Genomic DNA, 19,383 nt, shown 5'->3' with positions numbered 1-19,383 from the left:
AGTTTGATCTGAGGATTACACACGGTTCACTGCTTCAGTATCTGTTCCCATAGTGCAGGCTTGAAAAACCAACAGCCTTTTCTTGGCCCGAGAGAGTATCTCATGAACAATTAATTTCTGGTCATTCTGATCAGGTTCCAGGATTTTTCCTACCACCACCCTCTGTGTTATATTTGAATAGACAAAAGGCTCCATAGTCTAAATGGCTTTTACAGTCTTAGAAGGAAGGGGGGTGATGGGGAGATGAAGGAGGGAGAAGCAACCCCTACAACCAACAGATCATATGCAGACAGTCATAACCAATGATGAAAGTTAACATTTTGCTTTTACAGTCATGTAGGAGGAACTGAACAATGCTGATGCTGTGCACTGACTTAAGAGGCAATTTAATTCATCATGGCAGAAAGTAGTAAGAGAAAGCAGGATTTTTCACTTCAGTCATCCTACCATTACCATTTGTACTGCTCAAATTCGGATTTGTGCTGGTGATAATTAAAATATATCACTCAGAGAAATTATTATCCCTGAGAAAGGATTCTCAAAGAATTGTCTTGCTACTTCATGGGTTCAAGGCTCTAAAAATGTGTTACCCTGAAGAAAACAGAAGTGAAGAATGACTTGCTGTAGTACTACCAAACACGGGAAAGGAGTACCTTTGCTTGAGTTTGATGTACTTTAGAGAACAAAACAGAACAATATATGGCATCATCCTGCAACACCAGCAAGCAGTTGTCTTTGCCAGGGACTCGGGAACATCCAACAAGTGTTTAGGCAAATGTTTTATGTGTATTAATGCCTAACAGAAGCTCTTGGCATCCTCTGAGCGGAGTCAAAGGTCCCAAGGCTCCAGAGAATCCCCAGGTACTCCTGGATTCTCCCACTCCATCAGACTACCTGGTGACGAGAGCAGTCCTCCAATGCCTGCACACCTTATAGCTTTCTCCTTCACCTTACATGCATGGCCTCAGAAGAAAAGAAAACTCCTTTCAAACCATCTACATTTCTCCTCTTTTTTTCCTCTTACTTTATTTCATCTATCCATTAAGAACAGAATAGTTGTCACCTGCTTTAACACAGGAAATAGGTCTGATCCAACAGACTAGAGTCAAGCTTTCCAGCATGGTCAATATTTGGGTTGCAAGTTTATTTTAGCACCAGAAGACCTACTACCACTTCTCATGAGGTGCCAATATAGAAACCCACAGAAAAACTACAGAATTGTGAAGGACCAGTCAGCCTCGTATTTCCTATTGTTATGGGACACACAATGCTCAGTCCATTATGCCGCTTACCCTTTTTAAGTCTGAGCTGATTGCACAATAAACACCAAGTCCACATTTCATGCCTTATTTTTAGGTATACAACAACTCTATGGGTGCATAAACATAAAGAAGCTAAACAGTCCATGAAAGAATACTGCAGCTAGGCTGGAAGAGTTACTAACCCCATTTGGTGAGAGAAACTGTCTCTGCCTTGGAAGCAGAGAGACAGCTTTGATTTTTCCAAAAGGCATTTCATTTAGGAGGTGTATGGCACACAGTAATTACCTATGTTCTCAAAAGCTGCGAGACAGACGACCAGCTGCATACCTATCCTCCTCCTGGCCTAGCTCCCAAGCACACTGCCATTTTCCACTGTTGCCTACATGAATTAGAAGACAAAGGCAAACTGCATTAAGGTTTCTGCCAGTTGGGTAGCGCTTCAGGTTTTAAGGACCACAGCCTAGGATTCAGTTACAACAGTTACTGTTTACAACATGCTACAAATACCCTGTTAGGAAACATAACAGCTCTCTAACTGCAGAGCTGCTCTGTACTGTGAAATACGTTAGCAGGGCTTTGCCAGGCTACAGTGATGTTGAGTATTCTGCATGTCCTTGAAATCCAAATGTTCCTGCCACCAAGTCTACCTATCCTCTCACATACACTCCCTGGACAGGAAATTGAAGGTGACTAGATTAATTTCTAATTTTGTGTATTTAAAAAAAAAAAAAAAAAATTCAAATCAAAATAGTGTGTTCATTGTTCTGCATTATATTACCTTCTGTCGTTATAACACAGGACATGTGAAAATCCAGAGGCAAGCAAAGACAGCTTCTCTTCAGTGACACGATGGGACCAAAACTTCAATTTACCTTCTCCAAGTCACCTGTTACCTCTGAAGCCTCATTCAGAAACATACTTGGCTCTTTTTGAGGGAAGAACACTTAAAATAACAAGCAGCTGCTGACTTAGTTGCCCCATTGCAGCTGCTCCTATTTTCACAAGAGACTATACTATTTCAAGTATTCCTTTGTCTAACAGAGTGTTTACTGACATCATGCAGGTACAGTGTAATTTATTTCAGATAAAGGAGATCAAGAGAGAACAAAAGTAAAGCTCCCAGGAAAGAGCACAGCATGATTGTGTTTCCCCTCTGTGGCAAAACGCAAAAACAAAATGGCACCAGAAACCATCTTTAAAAACACAAAGGTATAGGCAGAAAGGGGGGGGGGGGGGGGAAGCAAAAAAAAAAAGACTAAAAGATTAGCAGTTCTACAGCTGTACTTGTTACCCAAACAGATACAAAGAGTAAGGGACTACCTGCAAAAGAAGAGAAGCACAACAGGGAGTATAAAGTACAAAAAAGTATAGGGAACACAAGGTGCAAAGGAACAACTGCGAAGTAAGTTTCTCCCGGACATTTCTTCAAAGAGCATGGCAAATTTAGGAACAGATTCCATACCAATCATACAATGTAACCCGAAAGAGCCAACTGCTGTCCAGGGATATTTATGCTTTATACAGGGAGGCTATTATCCTTCGGAATGGACTACAGAAGAATCATTTTGCTACTTCACAGGTCCAAGGCTCTAAAAATCAGTGTTACACTTAGGAGAGTAAAAGTGAAGTATGCAGAAGTGATCAAAGGCGAACAGGCTGGTTTTATAGCCTGCAGGGGAAACAACTGATCATATATTCTTCCTATGACAAACAACTGAGAAAGTAATTGAGAGCCTAGCAGAAACCAATGTTGTTACCTCAGCATTATTGATTTTAGGCAGACATCTTAATCTAACACATGACAAAACTTTGGTCATTGCAATAAGATATAGCTTTCAAGGAAAAATGATATTTATAAAGGTAGTTTATGGTTCAGTTAGAGCTTCTTATGAAGTCAAGCCTAGGCTATAAAGGAATAGAAAGAAAGGGACTTCGTAAAAACAAAATGGATAGGAATTTCGATTAAAAAGTGAAAATATGATTCAAATATATTAAAGCAGAAGGACCTTGTGCTCTCCAAAACACTAAAAGAAATCAGTAAAAACATAACTTTAAAATACTATACTAAGAAAGCCTTATTCTTACCAAAGGGATGATTGGGAATGTAAAGTTCAAAGTTCACATGTTAGGTGTTCTTTAAAAAATTCTTACCAAATTTAACAGAAGTGTTCCAATTGTTTATATTAAAAAGAGATGAAGTTATTTTATATACATATACATAACAAAATGAAGCCAGAACAGGGTAAGAAGTTAAAAAAATCTATATAGCCCTTTGTTAACATTCAAGCTCAAAGAAAAATAACAGTAAAAAAAAATTAAATTATTAATACTGAAGAACAAAATTATATAGAATTTTCTATAGAATTGTAACAATTATCTTAATACATACAGAGAGTTGTATTCTATTCATGGCAATTACTAAGACTATATCATCAATGGGGGGGGGGGAAGGTAGAGAAGCAGAGTGAACATTGCACACAATTAAAAAATTCTTTCCTACCTTCCCTCTGTTTCCTCCTACAAGCAATACTGCCCTTTGCAATGCCAGAGGCTACTCTCTGCACCTCTTACTCTCCTTTGTTTCCTGGGGGTATCTGTGCTATCCCCCACTGCACCTTTTCAGTGGGTAATGCACCACACATGGAGTTTCAGGTGTTGACACTAATTGGGCTCACTCTCCAGCAGATGTATTTTACCTGCTAAATCCAGTACCACCCTCTACACATCTGCATCACATTAGCAAACCACAGTTGACTAATATAGGTAGTCCTTTCCCTATTCTTCCCAACTGACTAACAGTCTACTAGGAATTCTTGATTTCAAGTTCAAAAATGAATAGCCTGGTATGGTTTTCACATGCTTGTGACAAATTCTTACTCATGGAATGGCAATCTGACCTACAGCTCTCTAGATCTTTCATCATTCTTTAATGGGTGTGGGGCAGACTATCTAGGAACACCCCAGTCCTGGACTTCTTCTGCTGTCGATGCTGCTCCTCTTGCTTTTGTGCACTGGAAACTCTAGAACAAATGCCCTTAAGGGAAGGGAAAAACCCTGGGCTTCCAAAATTAGCCTTCATTTTTGGCATCCATTCACGCAGGTGGAATGAAACAAATCCAGTCTGCTGGCCTTTGACACAGGTTTCTTCAGATATCAAAAAAAAAGAGGCAAAGATAATGGCATGGGGGTGTCTGGTTAATGTGGTGTGATAGCTGTGGTTTATTTGTTCACTGCTTCTTTTATTTTATTACATGTACATGTACAAAATTTCTCAGATTTTGTTTATGCGTTATACAGTTTAAGGCTTAAGTGGAGCAGCACCTTGAGACTTACAGCAGGCTTTGTAAGAAAAGCAGAATGCTCCACTCAAATTGTGCCTGTTTCCATCACATGAAGATCATTGCAGGAGCAAATCAATACCAAGCTTTATTTCTCAGTAGCAAGCACACACTGCACCACTGTCCATGTGGTTGCTCCATGGGTGAGGCTGGGCTACAACCTGGAAGGAGATAATTCAGAACAGTCTGTCACCTGTTTTAAGAAATTCAACATTCCTCTGAACCACATCCTTCAGTAACAAATTCTTTTTGTCAGGAGAACTGCTTCTATCATTGGATCTGTCAAGGTGAGCCACTGAACAAGCTATTTCACTGGGTCTCTCCCAGTCAAGCTCTCTGAGTTTTACCATCCTTGTTACTTGTAGGGTATTTTCATAGAAGCCATTAACTTACTTTGCACTGGAAATTATGCTGCTTGGCATGGACTCTCTCTCCTCACGATACCTGCATGTCCAAAGTTGAACCTACTCTTGTAATGAGATGGCAAAAAGTAGTCATATATATTCAAAACATTGGCCTGTAAGCCAGTAAGGCCTGAAAATATTTCCCAGTATGTCAAAATGCTTCTAGCTGAAAACCATTTCTAAACCATTCGCTGTTTGCAAGTTTAATGGCTTAAGGCTTATGGGCTCATGAATCACCAGCTTTCTTAGCAGCAGCATTTGAAATGTTGATACCTTAGCCTTGAAATAGATGTGAAGGTACCACAGCCTTTACAAGCTGTTATCGAAAGACATACTTTAAAAGCTCCCACAGAAGACTGAATGTGATAGAAGTAGCCAAGCAGATTAAAGTAACCGAACCAACTTAGTTAAAGTCATTGTTCATGTCTGCATTCCATTTTAGCGATTACCCTCCAGTTGGACAATGAATCATATTAAAGGAAGCTTTGATACTTACAGTTTGTCTGATAAAAAAAATCCAGATGACTTTAGAAGCAATGATGAGTATTTGGGAAGCTATTAGTCTTATTTCAAATTACTGAATTCATCTAAGGGGAAAATTTTGGAGAGCAACTCCATTTATCACAGTTTAAAAACAAAAGATTGCACCATTCTTACAACCCCAAGATTTTCAGTTGAGAAGATGTATAAACATTCACGGCAAAAAAATTGCTACAGCAGATACACATGGAATGCGTATCTCTAAGGTCAAGGAGGTTATGCCAGCAAATGGCTAACACTGCATTACAGAACTGTAAAATGAAATGTTAAGTGTACACTAGAGAGGTAACAGGGATGGGACAGACAAATACAATAGCAAAACCAACTGGAAGAAAAAAGAAATCTCAATTGTGATTAAAAAAATAATAATTCCATATACAGACCTCTAAAATACGCCACCATCAATTGATTTATCTAGGTCTTGCAAGGAAACATACACTGCAGAGTGTAAAATTATAAAATATAAACATGTTTTGTCTACAATACCTAAGACAGACAGATGAATGAACACATAAATATGGTAAATAAGTTCTGTTTCAGTTTTAACCAAAGAGATTATGAAAACCCATTAAAATAAAATAAATAAATAAATCCAATAGAATGGTTATGGGTTTGTTTATCTCCGAATAGCTTAAAAGGTATGGGAATTCATGGCTTCTTGGTTTTTCTGAGTAACTGGCCCAATTTATGCACGCATTCATACACCATGTCGATGCAGACAACTTGCAGGTCTGCCTCTTCACTCCTATCTCCTTGCAGCCAGGTTAACATCCCAATATGTTTCAATCACCTCCCGGAGGATGGTTAAGATCAGGTTAGCCTCTGCCTCCAACCTTCCTCCTCCATCAATATAGATTAAAGTTACTATTTTACCTATCACTCAACTCATAACTCTTAATTTTCCACTCTAATTTCTCTCCAGCCCCTCACATTCAACCATACAAAAACAACGAGAAAGATTTTAACATATTTTCAAGATAATTTCTGTATGTTTGTCTTCATAAACAAAAACTTCTGTCCAAGCTCTCATCACCTTGATTACTGCAACTTCTTTCCCCAGCTCTAATCTCATTCAAGTCCCACCCATCCAGAATGCCATCCCAGTCAGCATTTTCAGCAATTAGTCTGACCATGTGAATGCATGAATGCATTCTTCTTTGGTTCCTCCTTGTATTTGGGCTTTTACTCATTCTACACTCATATTTGAGGTAAACTCCTTGTAAACAGCTCCGAAACTCATTTTCTTTCCTCCTTAATTTTCCTTAAAACTTATCTGCTCTGATTTCTCCTGAGAAACTTGACAATTAGGCTACTGCCAAGCACACCGATCAATACAATCCAACTCTTTCTTACACTTCCTGCCTATGACCGCTTTTTCTACATTCATATTGTAAGCTTTTGGGGGCAAAGACCACTGTGTCTTCTTCTTTCAACTGTACATAAGCTCCAAACACATTTCTGCTTTACTCACTGAACTAAATACGTGTAGTACGTAAGGCTACACAGCTAGATGACACCAAAGTGGATAGTGTGCAGCATTCCCACATACAAAACCACTCCTGGTAGGAAGGTTTCAGTAGAACAGATTGTTGCAGATATCAGTTACCCAGTGACTGCGAAGCCGTGGATAGATTATCAATAAGAATAAAGTGAAGATTCACACATCCTGAGGTCAACCACTCACTAGCCAGTCTGAATCCCATCTATCCTACTCCTTATGTTTCACAAAAGCGATCATGTTCTGTCAACTGGATTGACCTTACAGATATAGGGAGCAATGGGGTTTGCATCCAAGCCCACTTCACACACAGCTTTTATCTCCAGGTAGCCTTCACCTTACTCAGCGCAAGAAGTAGGCAGAACTCCACCAAAATATTTAAAGGCTCAGGTAACCACAGCACACTGCAAGCATGTGTCTAATTAATTGGATTAATCAAAGTTTTCTGCTCAGTAACATATCACAGAGCTATATAAAATGAAAATTGCAGTGGCTCAAAGAAAAGCAGCTGGCTCCTTTCTATTTAATGGGAAGACTTTAACTCTTTTCCCACTGTAAGAAAGTGTTTTATCTTGACTTAGATATCTGTAAATCAGCTTCATTATTTAAAGGAAACAAAACATTGTCCAATACATTGACATAGTAAAACACCTTCTGGCACTACCCACCACAGGTAAGCTATTAATGCATAAAGAACCCGAGGAGAAAAAAAAAATCGTTTCGGACACATGTTTAAGTACGTTAGCAATTCTGTTCACCAATTCTGTTGGAAATATCAGAAACTTGAAGCTTTCCAGAGAGCTTCAAGTGAGGCAGCTCGTCGAGTTGAGAGTCGAGAGGCCAACACGACATGGAAAACTTACTAATTTAGAGTGTTTCATGAAAAACACAGCGTACCCCAGTTACTCTCCCCCTCCTGCTGCAGTTGTAGAGAGTAATCACTAGATGGAGCTGCACAGTCACAAATCTGATTTATGGCCGCTAGAAGAGTTTGTTGTCTCCTACAGTTGGCCTAAAACTGACACATTCCAGTGCTTACTGATAACTCATCTTCTGAAAGATGGGATGAAATGCTTTCATTTACAAAAGCAAAAGGTACACAGAGGAAGTGGTGAGATACTGGGGGGGGGGGGGAAACACAAACAAGAAACCAACAATACTCATAGCTTTGAAAATAAAATAAATTTTAAAAGTGAACTGAAAGATATTTTATCTGCCAAGACAGATTGTATGTCTTGCTTTGTTCTGCAAGTCAGAAAGCACAGCAGACTTGTTAGTGCTTGACATGATTCACTGCTGCAAAAGAAATGCAAGAGCTCTGAGTTCAAGTCATTGTAAACAAGGTTTATCACAAGCTAAAAATGCAGTGATAGGCAAACCCATTTCCCATAAATGCTCTGGTGATATAGTTAATCCTGCACTTGGGATGTGCTTACAAAATAATCTTCTGCTAACTGCATTGACACTAGACAGTTTTGGTAGCATAGGAACATAGTTGAAAAGTTATCATCCTAATTTAGCGGCACAATTCATCTGGCTTTCTAGAGATTAACTGTGTGCCAGAAGGGAAGTTTTACCTGCTTTCATCCTACATCTGTTGAGGCCAAGCTGCAACCCACTCCATGCCTGTGTATTCCTGGTCTGCATACAATGTTGCTAATTTCATCTCTGTAGCACAACAAAATGATAGATCTTTACATCTTGCTTGGGTTTTGCAAAATCCAGATATTGCCAACACTTCACAAAATTAAAACCAAATCCCTGGCCCACGTCCAAAAGGCACTGCAGGGTTATTTCAGCACATATCTCTATAATCAAACAAAAGCACAGTAAAGTTTTTTTAGCCTGATTTCTAAGAAAAAAAAAAAAAAAGATGGCATAGTATCTGTTGGTTTATGTCAATTCCCTCAGCGACAGATCAGTCCAGAGAGGAGATCCCTGAACAACCAGGCTGTCGAACAGGGACCAGGGCACCTTGCCTGGAAGGTGCTGCAGAAGGGGCTGAAACAGCAGCAGAGGAAAGCAGGCCCCATTCCACCTCTCCTGAGGGATCTCCCCCGATCCTTTTCACCTGGAAACCCACAGTTCTTTTGGTCACAGGACTGAAGTCCCACCATCTTACATGCTTTTTGACAAGGAATCTGCTGGCACCTCAGCTGCAAAACACATCTGTGCTATGGGAAGGGGAGAGCACGTTTCCTAGACTCGTTGGAGGGCCACGTTTCTGTGAAGCGCTTCTTCACCAGAGCCCATCGCCCGCTCACACAACACCGGGATGGGTTTTAAAGCCAAAGCCGCCACACCAGCACCGGCCCCTCAGGAGGCGGCGGCAGGGACCCCGGGCGCTGGTTTGGTCACTTGACGCCCCGCTGCGGGGAAAGCGCTCATCTCCCGCGGGACAGACCCCTGCCCTCAGCCCCCGGGTGGTGTGAAAGCCCCCAAAATCAGGCAAAGCGCCGGCTCCGAGAGGGTGAGCGGGTACAAGGGGATCCGCGCACCCGCCCCGCCCCGCCGCCATGTACCAGCCGGCCCCGCCCCGTCCCGTCCGCCCCGTCCCGTCCCCCCCGTGACCGGCCCGGGCCGTGTCGCGCTCTCCCGCCGCGCCGCTCTCCGCGCCCCCCGGCTCCGAGATGCCCCTTTTCAGCGTGCCCAAAGAAGTGGCCGTCGGGACGGCGATGCTGGGGGTCGCCTTTGCCACCGGGATGCTGGCAGGTAAGTGGCGCCCACGCACATGGGGGGGGCGGGGGCTGCCCCCTCCCCTCGTCCCCACCGGGGAGGGGCGGCGGGGACTCTCTGGGGGCAGGCGGGACCCCCCGGTGGAGGGAGCACCCCCCTCGGCGTGCCGGGATTTGGCTGAGACGGGCCGTGTGAGAGACCCAAGCCGCTCCCCGTAATCCCGCCACCGCGGCGCGGGTCCGAGGCCAAGGTCCCAGCAAAGGCGAGGGAGGACGCGCTCCGGACCCGGCCCCCGCCCGCCTCGGTTCGGCCAGCTGGGAAACGCCAAGGGGGGCCCGGCCTCCGCTTTCTGTTCTGGAGAGGGTTTCGCTTCCGCGCCCTGAGGCCAGAGGAAGCGGGAGCCCCCCGTCGGGTCTGGAGGGAGGCTGGCGCTGGGTTTGTAACGCAACCTCTTGCTTGCTTACCCCCTTGGACTGCAGGCAGGTTGCTGAAATAATCTACACCTCGGTGTCATTTTCTGTAAAATAAAGCCATTAACAGAAAATAAATAAAAACCTCAAAACAGAATCATAGAATGGTTTGCCTTGGAAGGGACCTTTAAAGGCCATCTAGTTCAATCCCCCTGCAAGGAGCAGGGACATCTCCAACCAGATCAGGTTGCTCAGAGCCTCATCCAACCCAGCCTTGAATGTTTCCAGGGATGGGGCATCCACCACCTCTCTGGGCCACCTGTGCCAGTGTTCTACAACCCTCAGTGTAAAACATTTCTTCTTTCTATCTAGTCTAAATCTACCCTCTTTTAGTTTAAAACCATTACCCCTTGTTCTGTCACGACAGGCCTTACTGAAGAGTCTCTCCCCATCTTTCCTGTAGGCCCCCTTTAGATACTGGAAGGCCGCTATAAGGTCTGCCTGGAGCCTCCTCTTCTCCGGGCTGAACAGCCCCAACTCTCTCAGCCTGTCCTCATAGATGAGGTGCTCCAGCCTGGCAGAACAGACTTAAGAAGCAGAACAATGATTTATCACTGTGAATAAATTTAACATCAGAAGATTTAGTATCAGATTGTTTGAGCTTCAATTATACATGAAGGATTATAAAGGAGTGATTCAGAATATAGAATATATTCTCAAAGAGCATAATTTAGACATATAGCAGATTGTCTTCATGTCTGAAAAAGAATATGACAACAATTATTTATTGGAAGATTATAAATAAAAGTGTTCTTTAACAGCAAACAACTATCAGGAGAGGTGCAACTGAATTTTTTGTTGTTGTTATTTCTTTAGAATATTTGCCCCATTTGGTAAAAGCATTAGGCATCAAAGCTGAGATCAGTTCTGTATTTAAGTAGACAAGAAATAGTCCTTAAACTTCAGCTTTCAGCACCTACTTTTTTTGCACACTGGTTTCATGCTAAACAAGCTCTTGAGCAATGCCAGATTTTCCCTGGCTAGAGGGTAGGACACTGTCATTAGGAGAACACAGGGCTTGAGAAGACGCATCAGCTGACAGCCCTAAAGACCAGCAGCCTCTGTCCATCTGCAAAATAAGGTCCTCAGATGAAGAAAATAGTGCACCTCATTCATACTTCTCTCTTTATGCTTGCCCTTTGAGTTTTGATGTGGTTACTTGTCCTGCAAGACCATGACAGCTTGTAACCTTCCCACAGGCCACTGCACAACACAGCACCCAAGTCTTTCCCATTCAGCCTTTGCAGACTTGGGGCTGGACATCTCAGGGGTTAAAAACAGGGGGAAAAAAATTATAATCCATTGAGTTTTCCAGCTACATTGCATTTTCCTTTTTCACTGTATTTTTCAGGGCAAAGAACTCTCTAACCTTTAGTAATAATTAAGTGCTTGCTTTATTTAAGCAGGCAGTAACTGGCAAAAGTTCTTATTATTCTTTTTTTTTTTTTTTGGTAGGTAAAAGATACCCTTCTTTAGTTTTTGGGACACCCAAATCATCCAAGAGTATTATTGGGAAAAGCGGTCCTCTCTGGCAGTACATACTGGATCACTCTTTGCGGGAACACCCAATCCTAAAGAAGCTGCGACTGGTCAGTATTTCATCCCTCAACACATTTTCTGTTCAGTGTTCCACTCAGCCCTCTTGGTATTGCCCACGCCTTGTCCTGAACTGCTAGACTCTTTCTGATATTCCTTGCTCCATCTTACTTGAACACTCCTACGTTTATAGATGGTCTTACTAGCTCATTCAGGAAGGACTACAGGCAGCCTTAACTGTACAGCTGTCTGTTTCTTATAGAAATACCCAGTACCCAGCCCCTTAACGTGTGTTTGCTAGTGTTATAAGCCAGACCCTTGAGGAAGAGACCAAAATCCTACTTACTGCTGAAGACCATTATTCAATGTACATTAAAAGATGGCTTAAATCTTCTTCCTCTCCCTACTCTTTGTGGTTTCTTGGATTTCTAGTCCTTAGAGACTGCTCTGTATAGATATTATACTTGTTGATGATATCCATCCAGAAGAAATCCTGGTCAAATCCACTTTCCTTGGATACACTTTCTACACAAGAGAAGCAATGTGAAGTTGTCCAGTCTATTAAATTCTAAAACATGGACACGAGAATTTGTTTTAAACTGGTAATACCTAGACTCTTCAACTTTCATGGCTACTCAAATCAGTATTTAACAGTACTGGCACATGTTTTAGACATGTCTTCTTATCCATGGCTCCCAAGCCCACATGTTTGGGCTGCCCTTGATTTTAATTTGAACAGGTGACTTTGTTCATTTTAGTTGGCTTATAAGGAAACTGTAGCTCAGACAGGTGATGATGTCCTCCAACAGGCTCCAGCATCAGAACTCCTGACTCAGGATTGAGTCATTTCAAGTGAGACAAACTACTGCTGCATAAAAGCAATTAAATATTAAGTACTGGAGCTGGTTGGTTAGAATGAGCCCTAGAGGGAGAAAGGAAATTGGAGAACTGTCCTTTCCACTGAGCTGCCAACTGCACCGCCCTGCTTCTGCTGTCCCTTCCTCCATGCCATGGGCCCTCCCACCCTGACATGGGCACAGCTTCTCTGGCTCTGCACTGTGTAGCTGGAACCACGTCGTCTGACCTTCAGCAACAGACTTTAACCTAGCCATTCATAAAAACGTCCTACATGTCTGGGAGGAATAAGGGCATAAATGCAAATATTATAATTTTAAAAAAAAAAGAAACAAACTGCACCTGTTTATGTAAATACACAGACATAAAGGACTCCCCCAGTCAAGGTTCCTCTGTTGTTCTTCGTCAGTTATAACTATTGCTGAGTTTGCCACAGCCATGGTAACTTTAGGGCAAATTACTGCTTTGAATGATTAGCCACTGCTTGACACAGACTCCACTCTCCTTAGTTACTGTTAAATTCAAACCAATTTCTGTCTCATAGATGGAGCACAAAGCCATCTGAAATGAGAAAGGTTGGAGTATCTGTTTTTTCTGGGGTTTCTCTGTTTTTTTTCCCTAGGATATATTTTTCTAAGATTTGAGGTTTGTTTGTTGTGATATGTTATTTTTTTCCCCTTTCTAGCTCACCGCTGATCATCCAGGGAGTAATATGATGGTGTCCTGTGACCAGGCTCAGCTTATGGCAAATCTGGTCAAACTCATTAAAGCCAAGAAAGTTATTGAGATAGGTAAGAGTGTCACTTTTTCCTCTCTTTAGTAGAATAAAGGTCCTGGCTGTGCTTCTCCAAATACAGCCATGTTTACATACGATAAGATGTCTAAACAGAGTAAGGCACTGTATCCCTGTCTCAACAAACAGATGGGCAAACTACAGAGTGAACAGTAGCGTCTGATTTGCACTTACTTGCTGCTTTGTCTGTCTGTGTGTTCAGTAATTCCCGCATCAGCCTGGATGTCTCCACCTTGGAGGCAATCTGAAAAAATGAGATCAACATATCACTTGGGTCTCCAGTGTCAGGCACCAATTGCAGGGCAGAGTATTCTTTCCTTCCTGTATCAGTTTCTTGCCAGAAGGAAATGTTTTGCTGCACAAGCCCTGCATCCAATCCACTTTCCTTGACGCACCTATGTTAGCAGGTTGTCACAAAGCCAGACTGATGCTGAGCAGTCAGGTATGGGTTCCCACCATCTTCATTCTGGGCCTGGCTGTTACAATGCCCTTGTTATGATGAATTTTGCTGCTGTTCTATTCCCTTTGGCTCAGGATTTAGCTACACTTTTAAATAAGGGTGTTCCTCAGAGATGCAGGATGAGACTCTGCCCTGTCTGTCCAGGAGACTTTTGGAAAAAGCCGACATTAAGCTTTGCTAAAAGACTGATTTTTTTTTTTTAAAAAAAAAAAAAAAAAAAGTAAAAATTTCTCCCAACCCACCATTATGTTAAAATGGAGGGGGAAAGCATTTGTGTCCATTACCAAATTGCCGTCCATGACTCCTTTGGGGTTTTTATTCCTGAAGGGAGCCCTGTAGTTCACTTTTTATCTTTTTTTTTTCCACAATACGGTAGGTGTTAATGACTCTTACAATTTTCCTAGGTGTTTTCACAGGTTATAATACCTTGAATATGGCACTTGTCCTGCCAGATAATGGCAGAGTTATTGCCTGTGATATAAATGAGGATTATGTCAAAATTGGAAAACCACTGTGGAAAGAGGTAAGTAGCACCTCTTCTGTTATATGTTTGGGAGAGCTGCATTTGCATGTCAAGGGATTTTGGAATCTTAGACTTGCACATTCTTATAGAAGCATTCCTGTCATTAAAGGCAGCTGAGACAGTTCAATTTGGAAACACAAATACGTGCTGTTTGGAACCTAGAAATAATAGGAAAAATACCTGAACACCACTCACTCCCTGAGTGCAACCTACTAACAGATTATTTGTTGACCACTTTCATCAATTCTTTGTTCTTTTTCATTCTAGGCAGGAGTAGAGCATAAAATTGACTTGCGGATTAAGCCAGCAGTTCAAACACTTGGTAAGTAACCGAAAATACTCTTTTGTTCCCCTCCCCTAGAAATAGAAGATGGATATAATGCTGATGAAATCTAAGACCAAATATGCTTGTGGATGGGATCCCTTTGCTAACAGTGAGACAGCTTCTCTTATATTAAAAAAAAAATTAAAACTCCACAACTTCATAAGTTCATAGTTTTCCTACATGCTAGCAGAGAGGAAGAAAATGCTTGTCCTGTGTGGTGGGCTGTACTGGTCACTCACCTGACCTGTCAATCGCCTTGATTAATCTATGAAGTACTATTGTCAGCTGCTTCTGGGAAAGCTGATTAAAGCAGATTAATTAGACAAAGCCCAATTTCTCTTATCCTTTGTCCACTCTAAGTAAATATTTTTTTTTATTATTGTCAGGAAGAGTTTTCTGAAAGGGCTAAAGTGCAGAAAAAAATACAGAAGCCAATATAAAACTTAGGGTATAACAGTTGAATTGTGTCCAGAGAAGTTCAAATTTAGGATGTGTCAAAAGCATGCAAGGCCATTAGAGAGGGAATTACTTTCCTCTTTCAAAAAAAGAGAAGATGCATGGCAGAGAAGATGTTAATAAATATTCTGAAAATGCAAGAACTTTGGTAAGAATGGAGGAGGCAGAAGAAGGTTTCAAGCAAAGGTGCTTGATGGATCCACAGATCTATCTGTAAACTTGTATTACTTCCAAATTCATCCATCCTTTCTAAAGAGGCAAATATTAGCAGTCCGCTAGGATGCACTCTCCTTGAAGTTTGATGGACAGCTTTGTCTAGGCTTCAGACAAGGTCCTCTGTTGACAGAGAATAAGGGCAGGTGAAAGGCGTGGCAGAGAACCTTAGGGAGGCAGCAGTCATCCCCTTCGCATCTAGTGATTTGAGTTCTTGGTCAAGAAGTCCATTTAGGACAATTCAGATCTGAATTCCCGTTGTCTTGGCCCAGAGAGGGAATACTTCTAGCAATCTTTTGCTGTGATAAAGATCTCTGACAGGATTTGTTCATGACCTATATCATGGCACTTTATCATCAATGAGAGATTAGCATTTAGGACCAGTTCATAAATGTGAGAAAAATCCTAATCCGTTTAAGAAAACATTTCTTCTCACTCAGCTCAAAAAATAGCTGAAGGTGTAGAGTGTGTCCAGTTTCAAACTGCTTGACTTGGTTTTACTGCACCTTTCAGCAGTCCCAGCTGTATCCTGCAGCTTTAGAACTACTCCATGAACTTCCAAGTAGGCAGAACTCTGTAACTGAGTGTTTTATGGCATACGTCATGTCTAGATTGGTTTCTGTGGGATAAGCTTTTCTAGTAATTAGCTGTAGAGGAATAAGTTGCCTGGTGAAGGCACCAAAAACATTATTTAACAAGAACTTTGACACAAATGGATTACTTCCTCCTACACAGTATTAACCAGGGTGTAACAACTCACTTTGTTGCTCATCTAGATGAATTGTTGGCCAGTGGAGAAGCGGAAACCTTTGACTTTGCTTTCATTGATGCGGATAAAGAAAGCTGCAATGAGTACTATGAAAAATGTTTGCGCCTCATAAAGAAAGGGGGAATAATAGCTATTGATAATGTAAGTACTGCGGTTGTGTAGTAGCACTGGGAGTTACTGCTTTTGCCTCTGGGAAAGGAAAAAAAAAGTCACAGTGGGATTGTAGTAATATGATTTCTGACCTGCAACTCTGTTGGCAATTGCAACATGTTTGTTCCATTTGATACAAAAGGGGCTTTTAAAATTCAACATAAATTCCAAAAGTAAGCTATACGGAACACTAATACAGGCAAGGACTGAAACCCTATGGAAGTAGGAAGTAATGTGTTAAATTCATGTGAGTACATAAACAGCCTGTGATAACAGAAACTCACCTTTTTTTTTTTTTGTAATTCATTACAGAGAATGCTTTGTATTATTCTGATTTGTCTTGTAGTGCATTTTCTACTCTGTCCAGTACTTACACAAGATCAAAGGTAGCACTTGTAATTAGCAACTACTAATAAGTTATCGATTAATAACTTTTACTAGAAACAAAGAATGATGTTAAATGTCATAATAACCCTTCAGGGTTATGATGGCAATTGAATTGGGGCTTTTAAAAATACCTGTGTTTAATCAATTTTTTTTTTTAATTTTGGCTTCTAATTTGCAGTAGAAGTACAATTAGCCAATTCTGTGAACTCCCAATCCCACTTGCTTATGAGAGCTCCATGTCAGAGACCAGTAGAAATCTGAAATACAATAAGTAATATCAATTTCTAGAAAATATGCAGGACGTTTTCCAAAGCTTCCTTTATGGTCCAAAGAACATGTTGAAACTAATGAGGTGTAAAACATTTCTTTTTTCAATAGGTTCTTTGGGGTGGAAGAGTGCTAAAACCAAGAAAGGATGACTTGGCAACCCAGAGCATCCACCACCTCAATGAGAAGCTTCTCAGAGATGCACGAGTTAATATCAGCATGCTTCCAATGGGGGATGGAGTCACATTAGCATTCAAGTTGTAACCAGAGGAAGCCCAGCAGATGGGAAACAACAAGGAGCATAAAATCACCAGGAAAAAATGCAGGTGGAGCAGTATCAAAAATGGTTATTTAACCTGTATCTCCACTGGATAGCATAGCGTTGGAAAGTAGACTTTAGGAACAGCAGGATCCTAAGGGCAGCTAAGTTGAGAAGAGAGACTTATTGTGCAATCTACTGTGGTTTCTTATTTTAATTGTAATAAAGCAAGTAAACTTACGTGAAGTTGTCCTTGTAAGACAGTGGTTGGAAAAAATCTCCCTCTGTAGAATGACTGAGTTCCAAGCGAGTCAATAGAACAAAGTCATTTTCTGTCCTAAAAGAGGCTACTAAGTAGCAGAATAATCAGTCCTACTATCAAAAGGTAAAGAAGTTGAGTTTACTAATGTTAAAAGCTGTAATAGAAAAGTGGATTTTTAATGAAATTGTACATGACATCAAGGACATTGCTAGCCTTCACAAACTAACTATACTGAAAGTCACTGGTAATCCTTGAAGGATACTACATAAGAAACTTCAAATACAAAAGAGTTGTTGTTAAAAACATGTCAAAGGACAAACAGGATTTCCAATACAGAGCACTCCCTAAAACCTGTGTGCAAGAACTGGGTTTCTTTAACCTAGGTAACAGTGCAGGTAGATTTTTTTTTTTTTTTTAAGTGAGAATGAGGAAGAGCAAACAGGCAAGAAGAAAACCAAAACAGTTCTTCCTCTCTTTCTCCTTGCTCTCTCCCTCCCACTTGCCTACCCAAGAAGCAACTTGCTAGGTGTTTGTTTCCTGGAAAGTTGCAAGCATAGAGCATTGGTGGCAAGTCTACAAAAGGAAAATGATGATTGTATGAGGATGCAATACAGCTGTTAACTGGCTATTCAAATAATTACTACAAGCAGAAGATTCCCTTTCCTAAGCAGCATGTAACACAATAATGCTTTTTCCACACCCTAGTAAAGTATTTTTTCCTGCAGTATTCTTAACTCCTGGTTAACTTCGTTTGCTGTTGTCATCGGTTACTCTTTTTTCATCCTGATGCATTATATAGAATTTTTGATCAAGAAACAGTAGTTGAAAAAGCTGACCTTACCTGGGACCACTGAAAGAGACTTAGGGGTTCAGGAGGCTTATTCTGTTTGAGCTAGAGAATAAGAATCCAGCTAGTGACTTCTTTCTATGGTGAATTACAGTTAATAATAATAACTAATTTTAAGGCTATTTCAGCCTGAAATTCTTATTACAGAAAAAAATCTAATGAAAGAAGAAGCCTAAACTAGCATTTTACAGACAAAAGCTCCACTGGCTACTGTTTTGGGGAACTGATAGACTGGAAGAGTATCATATATACATTGAGGAAAAAGGTCACTTGGATTCATTAGTCTGCTGGAGGGAAGCTCTATCAGAGCTAAGAGCATCCTTCTTCCATTTGCTTAAAAAAAATGCACTTGTATGGGGGACAAGGCACTAGGGGACAAAGATTTCAAGTCTCAAAATTGTTAGAACTGGCTACTCTGCTCATACTTGTGAAATTTCACTCAAGTGGCTTGGGTTCTGATAAGGGGCAGACATTCAGGGCACAGGTCTTACCTGGCTCAGACACTCGTGTTAGTGGGGGAGTGATGAAGAAAGGAAGCGTCACCTGGTGGTTTCAGAGTGGGGCTATGAGTGAGGAGATCTCAATTCTATTTCTGTCACTTCCATTTCAATCCCTGATTCAGCAGAGCACATCAGGATGTGCTTAAGTACTTTGCTGAATTGAGGACTCTGCTGTAAAGTAAAATCCATGCCTGGGAGAAGGCCAGGACAAGGTGCATATGGCCCTTAAATGAGATTTTAAATAGGACATAAGGCTTGCCCAATTTCTTTTTCTTGGTACAGTTTTACCCTCAGAGCTTCAGACCTCTGTGTGCCTCAATTTTCTTATCTGTGAAAATGAAATAACACCTTATCGAAGTCTTAATGACTATAATATCTCTCAGATGGAGTGGCTAAAAGAATATATGAGATAATTATATATTTGCATACAAAGCTTCTGGCCATGTTCTACATTACAATTTTACTTCTTTTAAGTAGATAACAAAAAACCATAATGGTTACAAACACAAAATGAGACACTTTAACAGCTGGGACATCCTCTCAAATATTCCTGCTTTCAGAGGCTGTAGGCTGTCACAGGCGAGCCTCCAGCT

The 19,383-nt window shown here is 41.2% G+C and overlaps 1 protein-coding gene and 1 long non-coding RNA gene across 3 annotated transcripts in view; both read left to right on the top strand.

Annotated features, from left to right (window-relative positions):
* LOC147600029 (uncharacterized) overlaps window positions 1-19,383 on the top strand; it is a 686,528-nt gene that overhangs the window by 499,673 nt on the left and 167,472 nt on the right. The gene's annotated exons all lie outside the window — the stretch shown is intronic.
* Window positions 9,626-17,421, top strand: COMTD1 (catechol-O-methyltransferase domain containing 1). 2 transcript variants are annotated; one of them, XM_086752273.1, is made up of 7 exons: window positions 9,626-9,754; window positions 11,644-11,777; window positions 13,265-13,370; window positions 14,249-14,355; window positions 14,623-14,677; window positions 16,126-16,259; window positions 17,034-17,421. In XM_086752273.1, the coding sequence occupies exons 1-7, from the start codon at window positions 9,673-9,675 to the stop codon at window positions 17,184-17,186; spliced, it is 771 nt and encodes a 256-aa protein (XP_086608399.1). In that variant the 5' UTR covers window positions 9,626-9,672; the 3' UTR covers window positions 17,187-17,421. The 2 variants fall into 2 exon arrangements, with proteins under 2 accessions (XP_086608399.1, XP_086608397.1); XM_086752271.1 differs by having other exon boundaries at window positions 14,237-14,355.

The sequence above is a fragment of the Chlamydotis macqueenii genome, chromosome 7 (genome assembly GCF_036417535.1).
Source record: "Chlamydotis macqueenii isolate bChlMac1 chromosome 7, bChlMac1.mat, whole genome shotgun sequence".
NCBI classification, from domain to species: domain Eukaryota; kingdom Metazoa; phylum Chordata; class Aves; order Otidiformes; family Otididae; genus Chlamydotis; species Chlamydotis macqueenii.
The sequence above is the reverse complement of the archived record's forward strand: the minus strand, read 5'-3'. Positions and strand labels throughout refer to the sequence as shown.